The 22,024-nt window shown below is 37.1% G+C and overlaps 1 protein-coding gene across 2 annotated transcripts in view; it reads left to right on the plus strand.

Annotated features, from left to right (window-relative positions):
• SDHC (succinate dehydrogenase complex subunit C) overlaps nt 1-22,024 on the plus strand; it is a 54,791-nt gene that overhangs the window by 22,598 nt on the left and 10,169 nt on the right. For both annotated transcript variants that reach the window (XM_077156690.1, XM_077156689.1), the window contains exon 4: nt 7,859-7,920. In XM_077156690.1, coding sequence (XP_077012805.1) covers nt 7,859-7,920 — 62 coding nt within the window. The remainder of the gene's footprint in view (nt 1-7,858; nt 7,921-22,024) is intronic.

Consider the following 22,024-nt stretch of genomic DNA (forward strand, 5'->3'; position numbering starts at 1 on the left):
CCTGCTTCCCTAAATGGTCAACAATGGCTAGAATAATCAGCAGTTGCTCCCCTTAAGCAGAATTTCTGTCCACTTCTACACAGTTCCTTCCCCCTGACTCTTTACAATCTTTTTTTTTCCTTTTTTTACATTGAAAGGGAGCTTTATTTTTCTTTTTTTGTTTTCCATCATATAGTAGTGCATTTATCATCACAATTGACTTTTTGTTGTGTGTGGAAAATAACATAAATACAAAACAATAAATTTCAAAGCCCATTGCAACAATTTGGTTGTAAAACAGATTTCAGAGTTTGATATATGGGTTACAGTTCCACAGTTTTGGGTTTGTACTTCTAGCTGCTCTAAAATACTGGAGACTAAAAGAAGTGTCAATATAATGATGTGGCAATCATACTGATTTATTAAACCCTACCTTCTGTGTATAATTCTAGCATCACCTTTGCTCTTTCTCCCACTCCTTTTTTTTTTTAATATTTGTACTGTATCTTTTTTTAATTAATAAAATCAATCCACATACAACACAAATTTTTTTTTAATACAGGAAGACACCAAATAAACGTAAACATTCCCATTTTGATCATTCCATTCTACATATATAATCAGTAAACGAATATTCTTAATGTATGAACTTCCATACTTTGTGTGCAGTCAGTGGCTAACGATATCATCACATAGTTGTATATTTGTCACTATGATCATTTCTCAGAATATTTACATCACTTCAGAAAAAGAAATAAAAAGAAAAAAGAAAAAACTCATACGTATGATACCCCTTACTTCTCCCTCTCATTGACCATTAGTATTTCCCTCTACCCAATTTATGTTAACATTTGTCACCCCTATTATTTATTTATTTTCAATACACATCTTTTACTCATCTGTCCATACCATAGATAAAAGGAGCATCAGAACAAGGTTTTCACAATCCCACAGTCACTTTGTGAAAGCTATGTCATTATACAGTCATCTTCAAGAAACATGGCTACTGGAACACAGCTTTCCAGCTTCAGGCACTTCCCTTTAGCCACTCAAATACACCTTAAACTAAAAAGGGTTTATCTATATAATGCATAAGGATAACCTCTCGACTGTATTTGAAATCTCTCAGCCACTGACACTTTATTTGTCTCATTTCTCTTTTCCCGCTTTTGTTGAGAAGGTTTTCTTAATCCCTTGATGCTGAGTCCTAACTCATTCTAGGATTTCTGTCCCGTGTTGCCAGGGAGGTTTACACCCCTGGGAATCATGTCCCACATAGAGAGGGAGAGGGCAGTGAGTTTGCTTGCCGTGTTGGCTGAGAGATAGGCCATATTTGAGCAAAAAAGAGATTCTCTGGGAATGAATCTTAGGCCTGATTTTAAGCAGGCTTAATCTATCCTTTGCAGGGATGAGTTTCATTTGAACAAACCCCAAGATTGAGGGTCTGGCCTATTGATTTTGTTGTTCTCACTGTTTGCGAGAATATCAGGCCTTCTCCAAATGGGGAAGGCCTCTTTCTCACCATTCTCCCAAGGGGACATTGCAGATACTTTTTTATTAACTGTTCAAATCACTCTGGAATTTATCAGGGCATCATTCTGCACAAACCTACAAAATCTCATGCCCTACTCAAGGTTCCATGTCCTTACAGTGTTCAATTATATTAGAAGATGCACTAGTCAGAATACAAATTTTGTTCCATATAAGCATTTTTTGCTTTAGTCTCACACGTAAGTTAAAGTTTTAAAATATGAATTACCATCTATTTTCAGCAGCCTGCAATATTGACATTCCTTCGTTCTTCCTCATGTAAAAACATTTTTTAATTTGTACATTTAGTCACTATCATTGTACACTCTAGGTATTCCTAGATTATACCATCTCAGTCTTTATTGTCTATCTTTCCTCCTGATTTCATTCGTGGCCCCAGCCCCTCTCCCTCCATCATTCTCACATTCAGCTTCATTCAGTGTACTAACATTATTGTATTACAGTTAGGTAGTATTGTGCTATCCATTTCTGAATTTTTACAAGCAATCCTGTTGCACAATCTGTGTCCCTTCACCTCTTGTTACCCAGTATCTACCATATTTCTATCTCTTGATGGTCTCTGTTCTTCACTGAAATTCTCCAAGTTCATTCATTAATGTTAGTTCATATCAGTGAGACCATACAGTATTTGTCCTTTTGTTTCTGGCTAATCTCACACAGCATAATGTCCTCAAGGTCCATCCATGTTGTTACATACTTTATAACTTTATTCTGTCTTACAGCTGCATAATATTCCATCGTATGTATATACCACAGCTTGCTTAGCCACTCATCTGTTGATGGACATTTGGGCTGTTTCCATCTCTTGGCAGTTGTAAATAATGGTGCTATAAACATTGGTGTGCAAATGTCTGTTTGTGTTCTTGCCCTCATGTCCTCTGAGTAGATACCTAGTTAGCAATGGTATTGCTGAATCATATAGTAATTCTATACTTAGCTTCCTGAGAGGAACCTCCAAACTGCCTTCCACAGCAGTTGTACCATTAGACATTTCCTTCAACAGTGGATAAGTGTGCCTCTTTTCTCCACATCCTCTCCAGCACTTGTCATTTTCTGTTTTATTGATAATGGCCATACTTGTGGGTGTGAGATATCTCATTGTGGTTTTGCTTTGCATTTCCCTAATAGCCAGGGAAGTTGCGCATCTTTTCATGTGCCTTTTTGCCATTTGTATTTCCTCTTCTGAGAAGTGTCTGTTGTCTTTTGCCCATTTTGTATTTGGGTTATTTGTCTTTTTGTTGTTGAGTTGAGCAATCTCTTTATATATTCTGGATATTAGACCCTTATCTGATATATCATTTCCAAATATTGTCTCCCATTGTGTACGCTTTTACTTTCTTTTTACTTTCGTGACAAAGCTCTTTGATGCACAAAGTGTTTAATTTTCAGGAGGTCCCATTTATCTATTTCTTTCTTCAGTACTTGTGCTTTGGGTGTAAGATCTAGGAAACTGCCTCCTATTGTAAGATTTATAAGATGTTTACTGCAGGAGTTAATGTTAACCATGACCTAGAAATGCTGTGGCGGCTTCTAGGAGGAGGAGTGCTGTGGTTGCAGCCCTAGATTAGAACTGCTTACTTTGATAGCTTGAGAGGAAGAGAATGACCCGGAACATAGCTGGGTGTTCTTTCTATCTATTTCAAAATAGCAAACAAACTGTGCCACCAGGAAGCCTGCTTTCTACATTGCATAATTGTTCCTAGTCACATGTCTGTAGCCATATATACCCTGTTGCTATCTGACAATAAACTTGCCTGTTAATGGATGTCTGCAGGACCCCTGATCCCAGTCTTTCTTTTCATTTCATTTCTTGGTACTTTGAGCCTTGCCACAGTAAACAACTGCAACAATTTTCCTACATTTTCTTCTAAAAGTTTTATAGTCTTATATCTAATATTTAGGTCTTTGATCCATTTTGAGTTAATTTTTGTATAGGGTATGAGATATGGATCCTCTATCATTCTTTTGCATGTGAATATCCAGTTCTCTAGGTACCATTTATTGAAGAGACTGTTCTGTCCCAGGTGAGCTGGCTTGACTGCCTTATCAAAGATCAATTGTCCATAGATGAAAGGTTCTATATCTGAACACTCTGTTCGATTTCATTGGACAGTGTATCTATCTTTATGCCAGTACCATGCTGTTTTGATTACTTTAGCTTCATAATATGCCTTAAAGTCAGGTAGTGCGAGTCCTCTGACTTCATTTTTCTTTCTCAGGATATTTTTAGCTATTCGGGTACCCTGCCCTTCCAGATAAATTTGGTTATTGGTTTTTCTTTTTCTGAAAAGTAAGTTTTTGGAATTTTAATTAGTATTGCATTGAATCTATAAATCAATTTAGGTAGAATTGACATCTTAACTATATTTAGTCTTCCAGTCCATGAACATGGTATGCCCTTCCATTTATTTAGGTCGTCTGTGATTTCTTTTTGCAAGATCCTGCAGTTTTCTTTGTATAGGTCTTTTATATCCTTAGTTAAATTTACTCCTAAATATTTTATTATTTTGTTTCCTATTGTAAATGGAATTTTTTTCTTGATTTCCCCATCAAAATATTCATTACTACTATATAGAAACACTACAGATTTTTGAGTGTCGCTCTTATAACGTGCCACTTTGCTGTACTCATTTATTAGCTCTAGTAGTTTTGCTGTGGATTTTTCAGGGTTTTTAACATACAGTGTCATATCATCGCCAACAGAGTTTTACTTCTTCCTTTCCAGTTTAATGGCTTGTATTTCTTTTTCTTGTCTAATTGCTCTGGCTAGAACTTCCAACACAAAGTTGAATAACAGTGGTGATAGTGGACGTCTTTATCTTCTTCCTGATCTTAGGTGGAGAGTTTTCAGTTTTTCCCCATTGAAGATGATGTTAGCTGTGGGTTTTCATATATTCCCTTTATCACTTGAGGAAGTTCTTTTCTATTCCTATCCTTTGAAGTGTTTTCAGTAAGAAAGGATGTTGAATTTTGTCAAATGCCTTTTCTGCATCAATGGAGTTGATCATGCGGTTTTTCTACTTTGATTTGTTGATATGGTATATTATATTAATTGATTGTCTTATGTTGAGCCGCCCTTGCATACCTGGGATGAATCCTGCTTTCCTACTTGGTCATGGTGTAGAATTCTTTTAATGTGGTGCTGGATTTGATTTGCAAGAATTTTGTTGAGGATTTTTGCATCTATATTCATTAGAGAGATTGGTCTGTAATTTTCTTTTCTTGTAGTGTCTTTGTCTGACTTTGATATGAGGGTGATGTTGGCTTCAGAGAATGAGTTAGGTAGCCTTTCCCAACTCTTCAGTTTTTTTGAGAGTTTGAGCAGGATTGGTACTAATTCTTTCTTGAATGTTTGGTGGAATTCACATGTGAAGTCAGGTGGTCCTGGACTTTTTTTAAAGGAAATTCTTAATGACTAATTCAATTTTTTTACTTGTGATTGGTTTGTTGAGATTGTCTGTTTCTTCTTCAGTCAGTGTTGGTTGTTGTTGTCCATTTCATCTACAGTGTCTAATTTATTAGCACAGAATTGTTCATAGTATCCTCTCATTGCCTCCTTTATTTCTGCGGGGTTGGTGGTTATGTCTCCTCTTCCATTTCTGATTTTATTTATTTGCATCCTCTCGCTTCTTCTTTTTGTCAACCTTGCTAAGGGTCCATCTATCTTATTGGTTTTCTCATAGAACCAACTTCTGGTTTTGTTGATTTTCTCAATTGTTTTCATGTTCTCAGTTTCATTTATTTCTGCTCTAATCTTCGTTATTTCTTTCCTTTTGCTTGCTTTGGTGTTAGTTAGCTGTTCGTTCTCTAGTTCTTCCAAGTGAACAGTTAATTCCTCGATTTTTGCTATTTCTTCTTTTTTGATATAGGCATTTAAGGCAATAAATTTCCCTCTTAGCACTGCCTTTGCTGCATCCCATAAATTCTATGTTGTATTTTCATTTTCATTTGCCTCCAGATATTTACTGATTTCTCTTGTAATTTCTTTCTTGACCCACTGGTTGTTTAAGAGTATGTTGTTGAGCCTCCATATATTTGTGAATTTTCTTGCCCTCTGCCCATTATTGATTTCCAACTTCATCCTTTATGATCTGAGAAAGCGTTTTGTGTGATTTCAGTCTTTTAAAAATTTATTGAGACTTGCTTTGTGACCCAGCATATGGTTGATCCTTGAGAAAAAGGTGTATCCTGCTGTTGTGGGGTGTAATGTTCTATACTGTCTATTTAAAGTCTAGCTCATTTATTTTAGTATTCAAATTCTCTGTTTCTTTATTGATCCTCTGTCTAGATGTTCTGTCCATTGATGAGAGCAAGAAATTGAAGTCTCCAACTATTATAGTAGATGTGTCTATTTCTCTTTTCAGGGTTTGCCTCATGTATTTTGGAGCACTTTGGCTTGGTGCATAAATATTTATGATTTTTATGTCTTCTTGTTGAATTGTTCCTTTTATGAATACATAGTGTCCTTTGTCTCTTTTAATTGTTTTACATTTGAAGTCTAATTTGTTGGATAATAGTATAGCTACGCCTGCTCATTTCTGATTGTTGTTTGCATGAAATATCTTTTTCCAACCTTTCACTTTCAACCTATGTTGTTTATTCTTGGGTCTAAAGTGTGTCTCCTATAGACAGCATATGAACTTGTCCTGTTTTTTAATCCGTTCTGCCAGTCTGTGTCTTTTGATCGGGGCATTTAATCCATTAACATTTAGTGTTATTACTGTACAGGTAGTACTTTCTTCTACCATTTTGCCTTTTGGATTTTTTATGTCATATCTAATTTTTCTTCTTTTCACCTTCACTGATAGTCTTCACTTCTACACTCTTCTCCACACCTTTCTCTCCTATCTTTTCCTGTCTGTCTCTAGTGCTCCCTTTAGTATTTCTTGCAGAGTTGGTCTCTTGGTCACAAATTCTCTCAGTGATTATTTTGCCTGAAAATGTTTTAATTTCCCCCTCCTTTTTGAAGGAGACTTTTGCTGGGTATAGAATTCTTGGCTGGCAGTTTTTCTCTTTTAGTAACCTAAATATATCATCCCACTATCTTCTCATCTCCATGATTTCTGCTGAGAAATCTATGCATAGTCCAGCATGTTCAAACTGGTGGACACTGTGTGTCTGGTCACTGATTGGCCCCATCAGTTGTTCTGTACTGTTCTTATCTATTTACTAGCTGCTCTGGAGAACGAACTAAATCCCACACCTCACTAAGCTGCCATCTTGGCTCCCTCTCTTCTTTCCTACTCTTTATGGGTATTTGGACTATGCCCATTCTAACTTTTTTATGTTGGAAGGGGCTGTCAATAATATGGGATGGGGGATGGAACTAGTTGATACTCTGGAGACGCTGGACCCTCTGCATTTCAGGACTTATCCAATCCAGGCACTGACTGGAAGTTGTAGGTTTCTGGAAACCTCCCTTTTTGGTCAGGATGGCATTGTTGATCCCACTTTGCCAGGGCCAGGCTCATCCCTGGGAGTCATCTCGCATGACACCAGAAAGACTTTCACACCTTATGTCATGTCCTATGTAGTGGGGAGGGCAATGATTTCACTTGTAGAGCTGGACTTAGAGAGAAGCTACATCTGAGCACAAAAGAGGTCCTCTGGAAATAACTATTAGGCATGCCTATAGGTAGGCTAAGCTTCTCTGCTACACACTTAAGCTTCACATGAGCAAGCCTCAAGATCAAGAGCTTGGCCCTTTGACTCAAATCAGTATTTGTTTTGACTCTTTCAATCTGATAATCATTTTCTTTGACAAATGTAATAGTTGAACAATCCACTTTATACTCTCTGTTATTTATTAGCATAAAATTTTAAATTTTATTTATTAGCATAAAAATTTTATTAGCATAAAAGTGTCCATCCCACTTAGGAGGCTTTCTTTCTCTAAATACACTTTTTAAAGCCCCTTTTTGGTGGACTTGACATATTTGAAAGCCTAGCTCATTCTGGGTTTTAGTCTCCTTATTCTTTTCACCAATTTGTGCCATTGTTCTATATTTGTCCTTGGTTATATGGTCTTCTCCCACCTTTTATATTTATTTTGTTAAATCTGAATTAATCAGTTTTAACAAGGAGTCTTTTGAATTACAAGTGGTTCCTCTTCTCAGTTCTGTCAGTGAAGCAGTCTGGCAAAAGGGAGTAACAGTTCTTATATATATCGTTTTAAAAATTTCCAAACTAGAAAGTGGAAACATAAGAGTGTGAAAGCTGTTTGTTTTTTTAAAATAGTGATTGTGTCAGAAGTATATTCTGTTTTGTCAAAATGGGCTCCCCACTATGGTGTCATCTTTTCCTTTTTAAATTGTGTGTTTCTTTATAGGTGGCCTCTTACCATGATAATGTCTGCTTCTCACCGTGGCTCTGGTATTGGCTTGAGTACAGGTATGTATTTATGTTTTAATATACATACATATACTTTTTTTTGAGGATATTTGCTGTTTCTTTGGCTCTTGACACTCTGCAACTCAGCAACTTGATTTAGAGAATGAGTCTATTTAAGCTTATTATTTCATTCCTTTAACAACTGATTATGAGTTCTCACTATGCTTAGGTACTTTTCTTAACAGGTTTTTAAATTATCCCTGGCACTTCCTACATTATACTGTAGGAATATATGTTCCTATAAGTGTATATATTCCTATATTATACTTATTGAAATTAAAAAGCAATAGAGATAGAAATGTTATGAGAGAGACTGGCTGCCTGATTCTTTATCAAACACAGTCTAGGTCAGTCATCAACCGATTCTTCCAGAAATTCAGTTTTAGCACCCAGTCTTTGCCACCTAGAATTGGTCAGGCTTAAAAAAAACTAATTCACTAATTAATGTTACAAAATATTGGTTTACATACCAGAATGTCAATTTATTCATTTATGTAATATGAGGTACTTCAGAGTGAATTAAGCATTTAATTTTTTAATTTTTTAAAAAATATGACAAGCAAATGCAAACATTCTTAACTTTTGATCATTCTGTTCTATGTATAATATATATATATAAAATCAGTAATTCACAATATCATCACATAGTTGCATATTCATCATAATGATCATAATGATCATTTCTTGTAAATTCATAAATTTACAAGAGGAATAGATACAAACTAAGAGTAGTGGAATGCTTTCTAAAAGAAATGCTCAAGTGGGCTGCTAGCTCATATTCAACAAGTCTTTGTTCCAAGCTGATAGTCCTAGGCTCTTTGCTGGCAAATGAAAATGAGCTTATGACTTTGAGCAGCATATATAGCCCTCCTATGTGTACATATTCTTTCATCCTGTAGACAGTTCCCTGATATGCCTTTAACCTTATCCTATGGAATGAGAGAATATATCTCACCTAGAATCTATATAAGGTCATATTCCTGAGAGACAGAAGCCCCATTGCTTTTCCTTATGTAAAACTCTGAGGCTCTCTTGTCTGCTCTCTTATGATACCTTACCCTGGGAGTATAGCTCAAATCTTAACTCATCATGGTAGGTATCGTCACCAGTTTGCCTGGAGCTGACCCATTTGCATGGAGTAAAACAGATGGCAGCCTTCAGGTCCTAGCATGTAGTGTGCTGTTGCTTCAGAAATCTCTTTTAGTGTCAGAGCTGTCAGGATAGGAAAGAGAATTTCTCTTGACTTTTGCCTTTAAAATGCTGGTCATATTGGGAAAGTGCACTTCTTTCTTTTTTTCATAATATTGTTCAGGATCCCTCCTAGGCTTCTTTCAGCAATGTTTTTACTGATGTAGTCATTAGGATTCATGGCTGCGGGAATCCTGTATATAGGGAGCACCGCTGCTGAGTTATTGGCAAACATTAAAGTGAAGTCTCTGCTGTTTGTAATCAGGCATACACAGTTTTGTGATAAATAAGGATAGGAACTCCTGTCTGATGCCATCATTCCTTTGATTGTTAAAAGGATGATGGAATACAGGTGTAAGGGTAACTGGTATTACCTTAGAATTCTTGTGTAGTTCCTGGCTTTTTAACCTACTTGCACTGAACTGATTAATTAATAGGGTAAATTCTAAGATTAAGCCGCTCTAATTCATTGTTGCGTTTATTTCTGCTTGCTTAAAGTCTTATAATTTGTAGATTGACACTTCTGTCAGTTTGATTTTGATGAGCAGATTTAATCCTAAAAATCATTGAAAGTACAAGAGAAGTTTATTTATTGGGATGTAGCTAATATAAATTCTGAAAGCATGTTGATCTAAAAAACATTGAGACTAGTTTGACTTTAAATCACAGTTTATGGGATAGTGACATGGAAAAAGAATGAAATGTGACCCCCACCATAAGCATACAAAAAAAAAAAGCACAATTTATTTTAGGTGTGTGGGGAGTTTTTTATTTTCTTTTTTTCTATCTTATGCTTTATTTTTCTTTTTGGAACAATGAAAACATTCTAAAATTGATTCTGGTGAGAATTGCACAACTATGTGATGATATGGTGAGCTGTTGATTGTTTACTTTGGATGGATTTTATGGTGTTTGAATATATCTCAGTAAAATTTGCATTAAAAACTAAAAAAACAGAATTTATTGGAAAAAACTTTACAAATGATTTATTAAAAGTTTGAAAGAGGAGAGTCATCACACTTTTCCATTGCTGAGACCCTATAGAGGTTAAAATACTCATGATTTTTCATGTTGACAGACAGTATAAGAATCTAGATGAAATTTGGTAAATTCCTTGAAAATGGTAGATGGCTAAACCTGCAATAATGTATGAGATAGTGAAAGAGTAAATAAGATGCCACATACAACAATTAAAACAAGATTGGAATAGAAAATTAGGATGTCAAACAATAGATATTTTGAAACTAAATGCCACTATAAATAAATTGTGCAACTAATTTAAATGAATATAAGAATGTTCTGAATATTTGGGTAGTTTTTAAAAATGGGTCGTATTGGAGAATCAGAACTTCAGTGAAGGGTTGTCTGAATTCATCACCAAACTTGCCATTCAGGCTGTCGGCTTCCTTCCTGGGAAAACCAAAGGCCTTAGATATTTGTAAAGTAACTAATGGTCCTCTGAAAAGGCCATTTTTCTTCAGGGCTTTTCATGCAATGAGAAATTACTTACTCATTCTCTGATATTATGTGGTATGTTTAGGAATCCTGATCATTCCAGACGAATGCAGTGTAGCGAAAGTGAAAAGAGCATGAACTTTGGATTGAGACAGATGGGAGTTCATATCCAACCATGTCACTAACTAACTGGGCAGGTAATTTGACCTCCCTGACCCTTAGTGTTTTTTTGGTCCACAAAAGGAACCAAATTAAAATTTAATGATAACAATTAAAATTTAGAAATCTTAAACTAATAAAATCTTCTTAAGAGTAGATCTTATTTGCTATCTGTTGGAATAACACAAAAGTTTATAAATGTTGTCACTGAGGAATGCAGTACAAAAACAACCAAGGTGTCCTAAATGTATTAGAGACACAGGACCAGAATATGATTGAAATTTAGTAAGGCAAAATCTAGTTGGTAGTGTTCTGTTTCGGGGTAGACTGGCAGCCTGAGGGCTATATTTAGTCCACAGACTTATTTTGTTTGGTTGTACTGTGTTTTTAAAAAATTGAGTTTGAATGTCTTTGAGTGGAACGTGCACCTCTTCAGGTCTTTATGATCCCCACTGCTCTGTCGCCTTATGTTCTACTTGAGTCACACATTTGGGTGGCTCCTATAGGCATTTGGGTTTGGCTAGACCATTGGAAAAAGGCAAAGGTAAAGTTGGGTGATGGTAATAGGAAGAAATGGGTAGTAAGGATCATGAAAAGGGAAAAAGTAAAACAAAGAATTAGATGTTGAGTGTGTTTATCCACTGGAATCCAGAGGACAGAGCCACTGAATCTGGAGGACACAAATTATCTAGTCAATAGAGAAATAAATTCTTGTGAGACGTGGTGATTTTAATTCATTAGGGCTCATCTTGGCCTAAATAACATTTCTCTCAAAACTATTAGCTCCATCTTTTTCTATTCGCTCTCTTTTTTTTCGCATGGGCAGGCACCAGGAATTGAACCCTGGTCACCAGCAAGGCAGGCAGGAACTCTGCCACTGTGCTACCATTGCCTGCCCTCTGATCTCATTTTAAATTCAACTTTCTGTGCCTTGGATTTTGGTCATTGCAGTCTATTTTAGATACTTTATATGTATATGTATTTTAGTCTCTTGTAATTTTGACAAGGCTGAAGACCATGTAGGCCTTGGACTGTGGGAAATGCATCAAAAGTTCTTGATACGTGTGAGATCTCTGGGTAGATTATCCTTCAGTATGGTAGACATTCACTTTTCTGCTTTTATAATAATACTTCCTATAAAAGTATTATTAAATTTTATAATTAAAAAATTATGAATAGGATTGTGAGAATTAAACGGAATACCACTTATAAAGTTCCTAATGTAGGTCTGGTAGTGATTATTAGTTAAATTAATAATAAGAATATTTAATCTTTGTATTTTTCAGAAAATGTCTAATCACTGGTAGCTAAAATCTAATTCTCAGCCTTTTTCTCTTGATGACTGCTGCATCTTAATCCTTGCTTTACCAAGATGGGATGACCTTGAAAAACTGATTGTCACCAGAAGAGAAATTGCTTCTCAGAAATGCTTGACTTTACCTCAGTGCATGAATACTCTCCACCTCAAGAGAGGGGCTCCAGGGAAGCAGATGGGCAGAATACAGCGTTCTGGAATTAATGTTGACAACGCTTTAGATAAAAGCTCAGTCAGCTCCTGTCTACCTGAGTTTTAATCATCATTTGAGCAGCTTGGCCAAACCTCTTAGAGATGTTTTCATTTTCATTTACAATGACATATGCAGAGGCTTGCTGGGAAAAAGTGTCTGAAAGAGTTTGTGGCAGCTTCTGAAGTGGCATAAGACTTACTGACACTCTTTATTGTTCCATATATAGTACTTAAGTGCAGTAGAGCCAGCAGGAGCTGGTCTTGGCAGCCTAATGAAAGAACCATTTAATTTTCCTTAGTGATTAGATGGGACAGCTTCAGTGGCTTTGTTTTCCCAGTTTAAATTGTTTAGCATTTAGAGGATTCTTTCTTCAGATACTCAGATTCTAGGCGTGGAGGCGTGCTTCACAATATACTGACTTTCACAGGGGGATTTAGGACATCTCATATTTATTTATGTAATTTTCACTTGTAATAAAGAGCTTTGGCAAAAGTATTTTTTTTTTTTTTTGCTTTCATAGAGGGGATTTATTTAGTTACATATTTACAGTTCTTTGGAAAGGCAGGTAGCTTTCATGTGAGTTCCTCTGTCATGGTGACGTCTGCTTTTGCTCCCACAGAAAACTCTTGATTAAATTAACTGATTAGCATTCCTTGAAGAGGGGAGACTTTTTTGAAAGAATATGGTGGCTGTCAGTGAACATGATCTCCCTTCTAATTGTATCTGGTTGGAATTTCTGTAATGATCTCCAGATCTCCTTGACCTCCCTGAGACATTGTTTTAATTTTTTTTCTGATGACAAAAGCATATTGCAAATAATTAAAACCAGTAGAGAAATGTGTGACTTAAAAAAATCCGCTTTAATCCTGTTGTTCAGAGATAGCCACTATTTTGTGTGTATTCAGACTCTCATGTTTTTTTTTAAAGGACACAACTTCTGAGAAAAATACCATTTATTTCAAATAGAACTAACAGTACTGCTGCTAGCTATCATTTCCTGAATATTTACATAATTATTTAATTCCCATAACAACCTGCAAAATGGTGATACCCTTGTTTAACAGATGAAGAAACAGGCTCAAAAAACAGTAAAAAGTTTATCCAAGTTTATTTGCATTTAAGTGACTAGGCTGGAATTTGAACACCAAACTCAAATTCTTTCTATTAATATCATAATTTCTTTCTTAGACACTTAAAAACTTCTGATTCTTAATTGGTCTGTTAGACTTGATGGTGTCTTCATCTTTTTAAAAATACTAATCTTGAAAGTAATTGACATGTAGCTAACATAGTGGAATGGTTTTAGAGACAGTCTTGTCCTTTTGAATTAATTAAACTAGTTAATAGAATTCTTTGACATTCATAGGAGAAGCAAAGGCTGAGGAGACTAATGTGATTGTTGGAATCATATCCCAGAATTCCATTAGCTTTTTTTTTTGTATGCTGTATGGCGGGGTCACATTTCATTCTTTTTCAATGTGAGTATCCTATTATTACAGCACCATTTGTTGAATTTTTGTTTGCTTGTTTTTTTGGGGGCGAAATACATGGGACAGGAATTGAACCCAGCTCTCCTGCTTGGCAGGTGAGAATTCTACCACTGAACTACCCTTGCACCACCCCCATTAATTATAACTCTATGGTAGGTTATATGAGAGTAGGTGGTTGTGCTGGTTTGAAACTTTTTTGTACCCTAGAAAATCCATATACTTTAATTCTGATTCAATATTGTTGGGTAGGGTCTTTTTTATTGAGTTGTTTCCATGGAGATGAGCCACCCAGTTGTGGGTGTGATCTGTTGATTAGGTGGTTTCCATGGAGATGGGTCTCTACCCATTCAAGGTGGGGTTGCTTATTGGAGTCCTATAAGAGGGAACCATTTTGGAAAAAGCTTCAGAGCTGACACAGGCAAGAGACCTTTGGAGATGCATAAGGAAAATTGTCCCTGGGGACACCTTTTGAAACAGGAAGCTGGAAGAGGAAGCTAGCAGACATCACCATTTGCCTTCCCAGCTGACAGAGAAACTCCACATCATTGGCCCTTTCTTGAGTCAAGTTATCTTTCTCTGGATGCCTGAATTTGGATATTTTTAATGCCTTAGAACTGTAAACTCGTAACTTAATAAATTCCTTTTATAAAATCCAACCCATTTCTGGTATATTCCAGCAGCATTTAACAAATTAAAACAGTGGTGTTATCCTTGGATGAGGCAGCCATCTGAGGAAGAGTCTGGTCCTCATGAGGCAAATGTTTTTATGAGTGGCCTTTCCCGGAACTGAGCTATTAGTCTGGCATCCCACATGGGGCATAAATCAGGGCTGAGTTTACCATGATAATTAAGGCATGTGTATGGCTGTTGAAGTTTCAGAGATTTATATTTGCACTGAAATTCAAAGGATAGTGGAGAGGTTCCTGTGATCATCTGACTTCCTATCTATTAAGACTGACAAATATCCTTGAAACTTCTTAGATCATGTTTTCCACCCACAGTTTCTCAAACTGTCTTGATTCATGGCATCTCATTGTCTTTAGTAATTTTTTCATGTTGCTCTAAACCAAAAGAAATACGTAACAGTTTTATTTATTAAATAGTTAGGTCCAAACAACTTAAGTACTTTTGTCCTAATAATTGAGTAGCCGTTTGAAAAAAATCCACATGAATTGTTGAAAGAAAAAATATATAGTTATTTCATTCTTAGCCACAGCTGCTTAATAGCAGGATGCACATGCTTTTTGGACACACCCCTATTTCTCAAACTTTGGAAATCAGATTGGACACTACTACCATCCTCATTTCCTGTTCCTCAGCGATTTCCACATGCATTTGATTTTTGTTGAAAATCCAGCTTTACAAAGATATGATCATTGAAAGGATTCTCAGTAAGATCTGATGTTGAAATTATAAACTGTCTTGAACTGCTAGTTCACATGGTGTTCAGCAGATGTTGAGAATCACTGTGTTTCCTTTAAATATTGAAAATAATTTGTAGCACCCCATGAGTTTGCTGTAGTACCTAGGGTACTTCAGTGCCTGGTTTGGAAACCACAGTTCTAGCCTTAGAACAGTGATTCCAAACCTACTGAATCAGGGTCTCTGGGTGTTCTTTTTTCTTTCCCCCGTGCTGGTTTGAAAGGATGTGCGTACCCTAGAAAAGCCATGTTTTAATCCTAATCCCATTTTGTAAAGGCAACTGTCATGGTCAGGTTCATGTGTCAACTTGGCCAAGTGGTGGTACCTATGTGTCTGGTTGGGCAAGTGCTCGCCTGTCTGTTGTGATGAGGACATTTCATAGAATTAAATCATAATCATATCAGCTGATTCCATTTGTAATCTGGAATGAGTGTCTTCTGGCATGTCTTCTGCAATAAGTGATGCTTAATCTAATCACTGGAAGCCTTTTAAGGAGGATTCAGAAGAGACAGACTCTTTTCCTGCTTAGGCCGTCGAGCCTCTCCTGTGGAGTTCGTCCAGACCCTCCATCGGAATTGTTAGCTTCACAGCCTGTGGATTTTGGACTCTGCATTCCCACGGTTATGTTAGACACTTTTATAAATTTTGTATTTGCGAGTGTTTCCTGTTGATTCTGTTTCTGTAGAGAACCCTGTCTAATACAGCAACCATTTCTTCTAATCCCTATTCAGTACTGCATGTTTGAAACTGTAAGTAGATCATGTCCATGGAGATGTTACTTAGGGAGTCACATCTTGATGTGATCTTGATATGACCTTGATGTGATCTTGAGTAATCGAGTGGTTGTTAAAATGGATTAGGTGGATACATGTGTGCTGGTTTGAAATGATGTATGGACCCTAGAAAAACCATGTTTTAATCCTAATCCCATTTTGTAAAGACAGCCACTTCTTCTAATCCCTATTCATCTTTTGTGGTAGTGAGATTCAGTTGTCAACTTGGCCAGGTGAACATGCCTAGTTCTGTTGCTGCGGACATGAGTCAATGGTGCATGAACCTCATCTGTTGCTGATTTACATTGCAGTCAGCTAGGAGGTGGGCCTGTGCAGTGAATGATGTTTGGCTTAATTGGCTGGTGCTTAAATGAGAGAGCACAACGTAGCACCGCCTAAGCAGCTTGGCATTCCTCATTTCAGCACTTGCAGCTCAGCCCAGGCCTTTGGAGATGCAGAAAGGAATCACCCCGGGGAAAATTGTTGGAACCCAGAGGCCTGGAGAGAAGGCCAGCAGAGACCATCCTGTGCCTTCCCACATAAGAAAGAACCTCAGTGGAAAGTTAGCTGCCTTTCCTCTGAAGAACCAACAAAATAAATCCCCTTTTATTAAAAGCCAATCCGTCTCTGGTGTGTTGCATTCCCGCAGCTAGCAAACTAGAACAACATTGTATGTTTGAAACTGTAATTAGATCATCTCCCTGGAGATGTGGTTTGATCAAGAGTGGTTGTTAAACTGGGTTAGCTGAAGGCATGTCTCCACCCATTTGAGTGGGTATTGCTTAGTTTCTGGAGTCCTATAAAGGAGGAAACATTTTGGAGAATGGAGTGATTCAGAGAGAACAGAGCAGAACGACATAGCCTTGAGAAGCAGAGCCCATCTGCCAGTGACCTTTGGAAATGAAGAAGGAAAACACCTCCCAGGAGCTTCATGAAACAGGAAGCCAGGAAAGAAAGCTGGCAGATGATGCTCTGTTTGCCATGTGTCCTTCCAGCTGAGAGAGAAACCCTGACTGTGTTCGCCATTGTGCCTTCTCACTTGAGAGAGAAACCCTGAATTTCATCTGCCTTCTTGAACCAAGGTATCTTTCCCTGAATGCCTTAGATTGGACATTTCTGTAGACTTGCTTTAATTGGGACATTTTCTCGGCCTGAGAACTGTAAATTAACAACTTATCATATTCCCTTTTTTAAAAGCCATTCTGTCTCTGGTATATTGCATTCTGGCAGTTAGCAAGCTAGAACAACATGTCTCCACCCAGTCAGGTGGGTCTTGATTAGTTTATTGGAATCCTATAAAAAGAAGAAACATTTAGAAGAAAAAAAGAGATTTGGAGGGAGCAGAATGACATAGCCACGAGAAGCAGAGAGTCCACCAGCTAGAGACCTTTGGAAATGAAGAAGGAAAACGCCTCCTGGGGAGCTTTGTGAAGGGAAGCCAGGAGAGAAAGCTAGCAGATGATGCCATGTTTGCCACATGCCTTTCTGGATGAGAGAGAAACCCTGACCCTGTTCACCATGTGTCTTCTCAAGATGAAAGAGAAACCCTGAACTTCATTGGCCTTCTTGATATCTGTATCAGGTATCTGTCCCTGGATGCCTTAGATTGGAAATGTCTATAGACTTACTTTAACTGGGACATTTTCTCAGCCTTAGATCTGTAAACTAGCAACTTACTAAATTCCCCTTTTTAAAAGCCATTCCGTTTCTGGTATATTGCAACTAGCAAACTAGAACACCCTCCAAAGTTTTTTTTTTGCCAATTCTGGGGAAATCACTGGCCTCTTAGTTCTAATTTGAGTGCCATACCTGTGCTGGTATGAAATTATGTACCCCAGAAAAGCCTTGTTCTTCTAATCCTGATTCAGTATTGTGTGGTGGGACCCTTTATTATATTGTTTCCATGGAGAAATAATCCACTCAATTGTGGGTTTGACCCTTTGATTAGATAGATGTAGATGTGACCCCACCCATTCAAGTTAGGTCTTACTAATTTACTGAAGTCCTTTAAAAGGGGAAACATTTGGAGAAACCTCAGATGAAGATGCGGACACAGATGTTTGGAGATGCAGAAGCCCCAGGAGTCTCCAGGAGCTGAGAGAGCTTACAGTTGCTTCAGAGCCAAAACGAGACCCAGACATTTGAAGATACAGAAAGAACACCCCCCTCCCCCCCAGAGAAGCTGTTTGAAACTAGAAGCCAAAGGACTGGCAGACGTCAGCCACATACCTTCCCACTGAAAGAGGTGTTCCTGACTTACTGGCCTTTCTTGAGTCAAGGGATCTTTACCTGGATGCCTTAGTTTGGACATTTTTATACCCTAACTATAAACTTGTAACTTGTAATTTAATAAATTCCCTTTTTAAAAACTTCCATTTCTAGGATGTTGAATTCTGGCAGCTTTAACAAACCAACACAATGTTCAACTGCTACTTGATTTATCAGTTATTGGTGACTGATAGCTACTAAACCAACAAATATACCCCTGCCAGATATTATAATCCTGTACTTTTCTTTCACATAGGGAAATGGTCTTCCAAAGTTCACAATAATACAACACTGTATGATTTCTCTTTTATGACTATGGTAAAGGTAAACTCAGGGGCTTATAATACAGAATATAGGGGACCTGTATAACAACATTAGGGGAAAAGTGATTATTCTGTTGTAGAAGGTCAGATTGTGAGTAACAAAGTAAGTAATTGGTAGTACACTGAGGCCTGGTGACTATGGATCAGAATTTAATCACAGTTTCATCTTAGACCTTGAGCTACTTGATCAAGAAAAGCCTTTTAAGCTTTTGAATGATCTAAATATTGCCTCCAGTCTTCTGGAAGAAGGAGGGTAGATTAAATGCAGAGATAAGGTTGGCAGAATTAGAATAGGAAATAGAACAGAAAATATAATTATACCTTACATTTTATATAATGGCTATACTTTTTACTTTCACATATGCTATTTCATTTTGCATTCACAACATTGTTTCAGCAGATATGATTTCCCTATTATTGAAAAGACTAAAAAGCTGAGGGGGGTGGTCCATAGTTAACTATAGGTAGTAGTAGAGGCAGAATTATCTTTCATAGTTCTGCAAATTTGCTAGGCATTCCAGCCTTTATAAGATTTGTATCCTTAGTATTACAAATGTAATTCTTTCCATTCTTTTCTTTCCTGTCCTTAGATTGAGCCAGTTAGTGTATCTGGGGTTGTCTACAGGTTGTCTGCTAATTGGCCCAGAGAGATGCTATAAAAAGTGTTCAGGAGATCTTCAAGTGAAAATTAGTAGGACTTGGTTGGGGGAAAGGACAGGGTATGGGATGTACCTGTGAAGTGGGTGTATATAGAGGACTAAACTAAAGCAAAATGTAGCTCTTAGAGCTGATAGTCTAGGATTTGATTTTTGTAGGAGACATACTAGCAGATGACTTGAAAATTCAAACCCTATAGAGTCCTGGCAGGTAACTTAAACGAGTAAAGTAGATCATGGAAGGTATCCAAGTGAAATGTGTAGTCCTCTCAGTCTGTCTCATTTCCACTTTTCATGTTCAACTTCAATATGGCAATATTACTTATAGACCCCACTAATGAACTGTCTTCACTTCTGTCCGTTCCCTTACATTTAAGTTCAACCTCATTAGCTAACCATTCACCCATCTCTAGCTTCCATGTATCTCTAGGTCCCCTATATTCTGTATTATTAGCCCTGAGTTTACCTTTGCCAAGGTCATAAAAGCGAAATCATACAGTATCTATCCTTTTGTGTCTGGCTTATTTTACTCAGCGTTATATCCTCAAGGCTCATCCATTTGTCTTGTTACTTTAGGACGTCATTTCATATCTTCTTTTATTGTATCTTCATTTCCATTCTCCCCTTGAAGCAAACTATTATCACTTTCTCAACTGGAGACATTTTACTAACATGGTTTTCTAATCAGACTTCCTGCTTCCATCTAACTCCTCTCCTGTCTATCCACCTGCTGCATCCAGGTTGATGCTTGTTTTTTTAAATATTTTTATTGAGAAAGCTTCACACATACAGTTCATATACGGTCATAGAATCAATAGCTCACGATATCATCATCTAGTTGTGCATTCATCACCATGATCACTTTTTAGAACATTTGCATCACTCCAGAAACAGAAGTAAAAAGAGTGAAGAGAAAACTCATACATGCCATATACCTTACCCCTCCTTCTCACTGACCACTAGTATTTCCATCTACCCAATTTATTTTACCCTGTGTCTCCCCATTATTTATTTATTTTTATCCATATATATTTTTTTCACTCATCTGTTCATACCCTGGATAAAAGGAACATTGGACACAAAGTTTTCTCAATCACACAGTCACACTGTAAAAGTTATATCTTTATACATTCATTTTCAAGACAAGTCTACTGGAACATACATAGTTCAATAGTTTCAGGTACTTCCCTCCAGGCATTCCAATATACCATTAACTAAAAAGGGATAGTTATATAATGCATAAGAATAACATCCAGGATAACCTCTCAACTCTGTTTGAAATCTCTCAGCCACTAAAACTTTGTCTTCTCTCTCTCTCTCCTCTCTTTTGATGAAGAAGGCTTTTTCAGTCCCTTGACACCAGATCCTGGCTCATCCTGGGATTTCTGTCCCATGCTGCCAGGGAGATTTACACCCCTGAGAATCACGTCCCATAGGAGGAAGGGCAGTGAGTTCACCTGCCAAGCTGGCTTAGAGAGAGAAGCCATATCTGAGCAATAAAAGAGGTTCTCTAGGGGTGACTCACAGGCATAATTTTAAGTAGGCTTAGCCTATCCTTTGCAGGAATAAGATTCATAGGGGAAAACCTCAAAATTGAGGGTTGGGGCCTATTGATTTGATTGTCCCCACTGCTTGCAAGAATATCAGAAATTCTCAAAAGGAAAGTTGAATATTTCCTCCTTTCTCCCTATTCCCCTAAGGGGACTTTGCAAATACTTTTTTTTTTACTGCCCAAATTACTCGAGATGTATCAGGGCATTACACTAACCTGGACAAACAAATGAAATCTCATGCCCTATTCAAGATTCCATGTACTTATGGTGTTCATCTAAACTGACTGTACAAGTTAAAATAGGAAATGCACTATCCAAAATATAATTTTTTTGCACCAAATAAACAATTCTCCCTTTAGTCTCATCAGAAATTGAAGGTTTAAAATATGGAGGATATCATCCTTTACAGTATTCTGCATAGACCTTAGTCCTATCCAGATCAACTCCATTCATATCTCTACTTGAAGTCTGATCACTTTTTCATCATTTTGAACAGTTCCTGTATGGGGTATTGCTGACTTTCATAGCTTCAGAGCTCTAACCCAGGTTGATGTTTTTAAAGGCCATATGTGACCATATCACTGTCTAGTTTAAAATTCTTTAATGAGTCTCTAGTCACATTGGAGAAATTGATATTTGGCCCAAGTAACCTTCCCCTTTTTCTGGGGCCCCAGGCAGGCCATTCTTTCTGTACAAGCCTCGATATGGCTTGAGAATCTTCTCATTATAGCACTGTAGGCTCTTGTTACTAATTGATATGGATTGGCATGAGATGAAGTAGTTTAGCATATAAATGATTTTATTTGTTTATCTTTCTAGTCTTGTATCTTACCGCTCCCCATTTCCCTCATTTTCACTTCTTTTTTCAAAACTCAGATTCTGTACTCCTCTGAGAAGAAACCTGTGCTGCATACATATACCTTTGTTATAATGCCAATTACCCTATAATATAGATTGATTTAATTAAACATGTTCTCTATAAGCTTAAGGGCAGAGACTGTGTCTTGATTTTTCTTTGTACAAAGCACAAGTTTAGCCCATAGCTTGCCCCTCAAAATTTGGAGTTGCCAGCCCCACAGTTGGGTAAGCCAGTTCTTAAAGTAAATCTCTTTCTTTCTCCTGTTGTTTCTGGAGAACCCTGAATAATACAAATTTGATAATTGAAAGTGGGGTGCTACTGTAACAAATACCTGAAAATGTGGAAGTGGCTTTGGAATTAGATAATAGAAGTTGAAAGAATTTAGAGGCACTTGAGAATAAAAGCATTAATTACCTCAAAGAGACTGTTGGTAGAAATTTGGGCATTAAA

This window comes from Tamandua tetradactyla, chromosome 4, assembly GCF_023851605.1.
Source record: "Tamandua tetradactyla isolate mTamTet1 chromosome 4, mTamTet1.pri, whole genome shotgun sequence".
In the NCBI taxonomy this organism is placed as follows: Eukaryota; Metazoa; Chordata; class Mammalia; order Pilosa; family Myrmecophagidae; genus Tamandua; species Tamandua tetradactyla.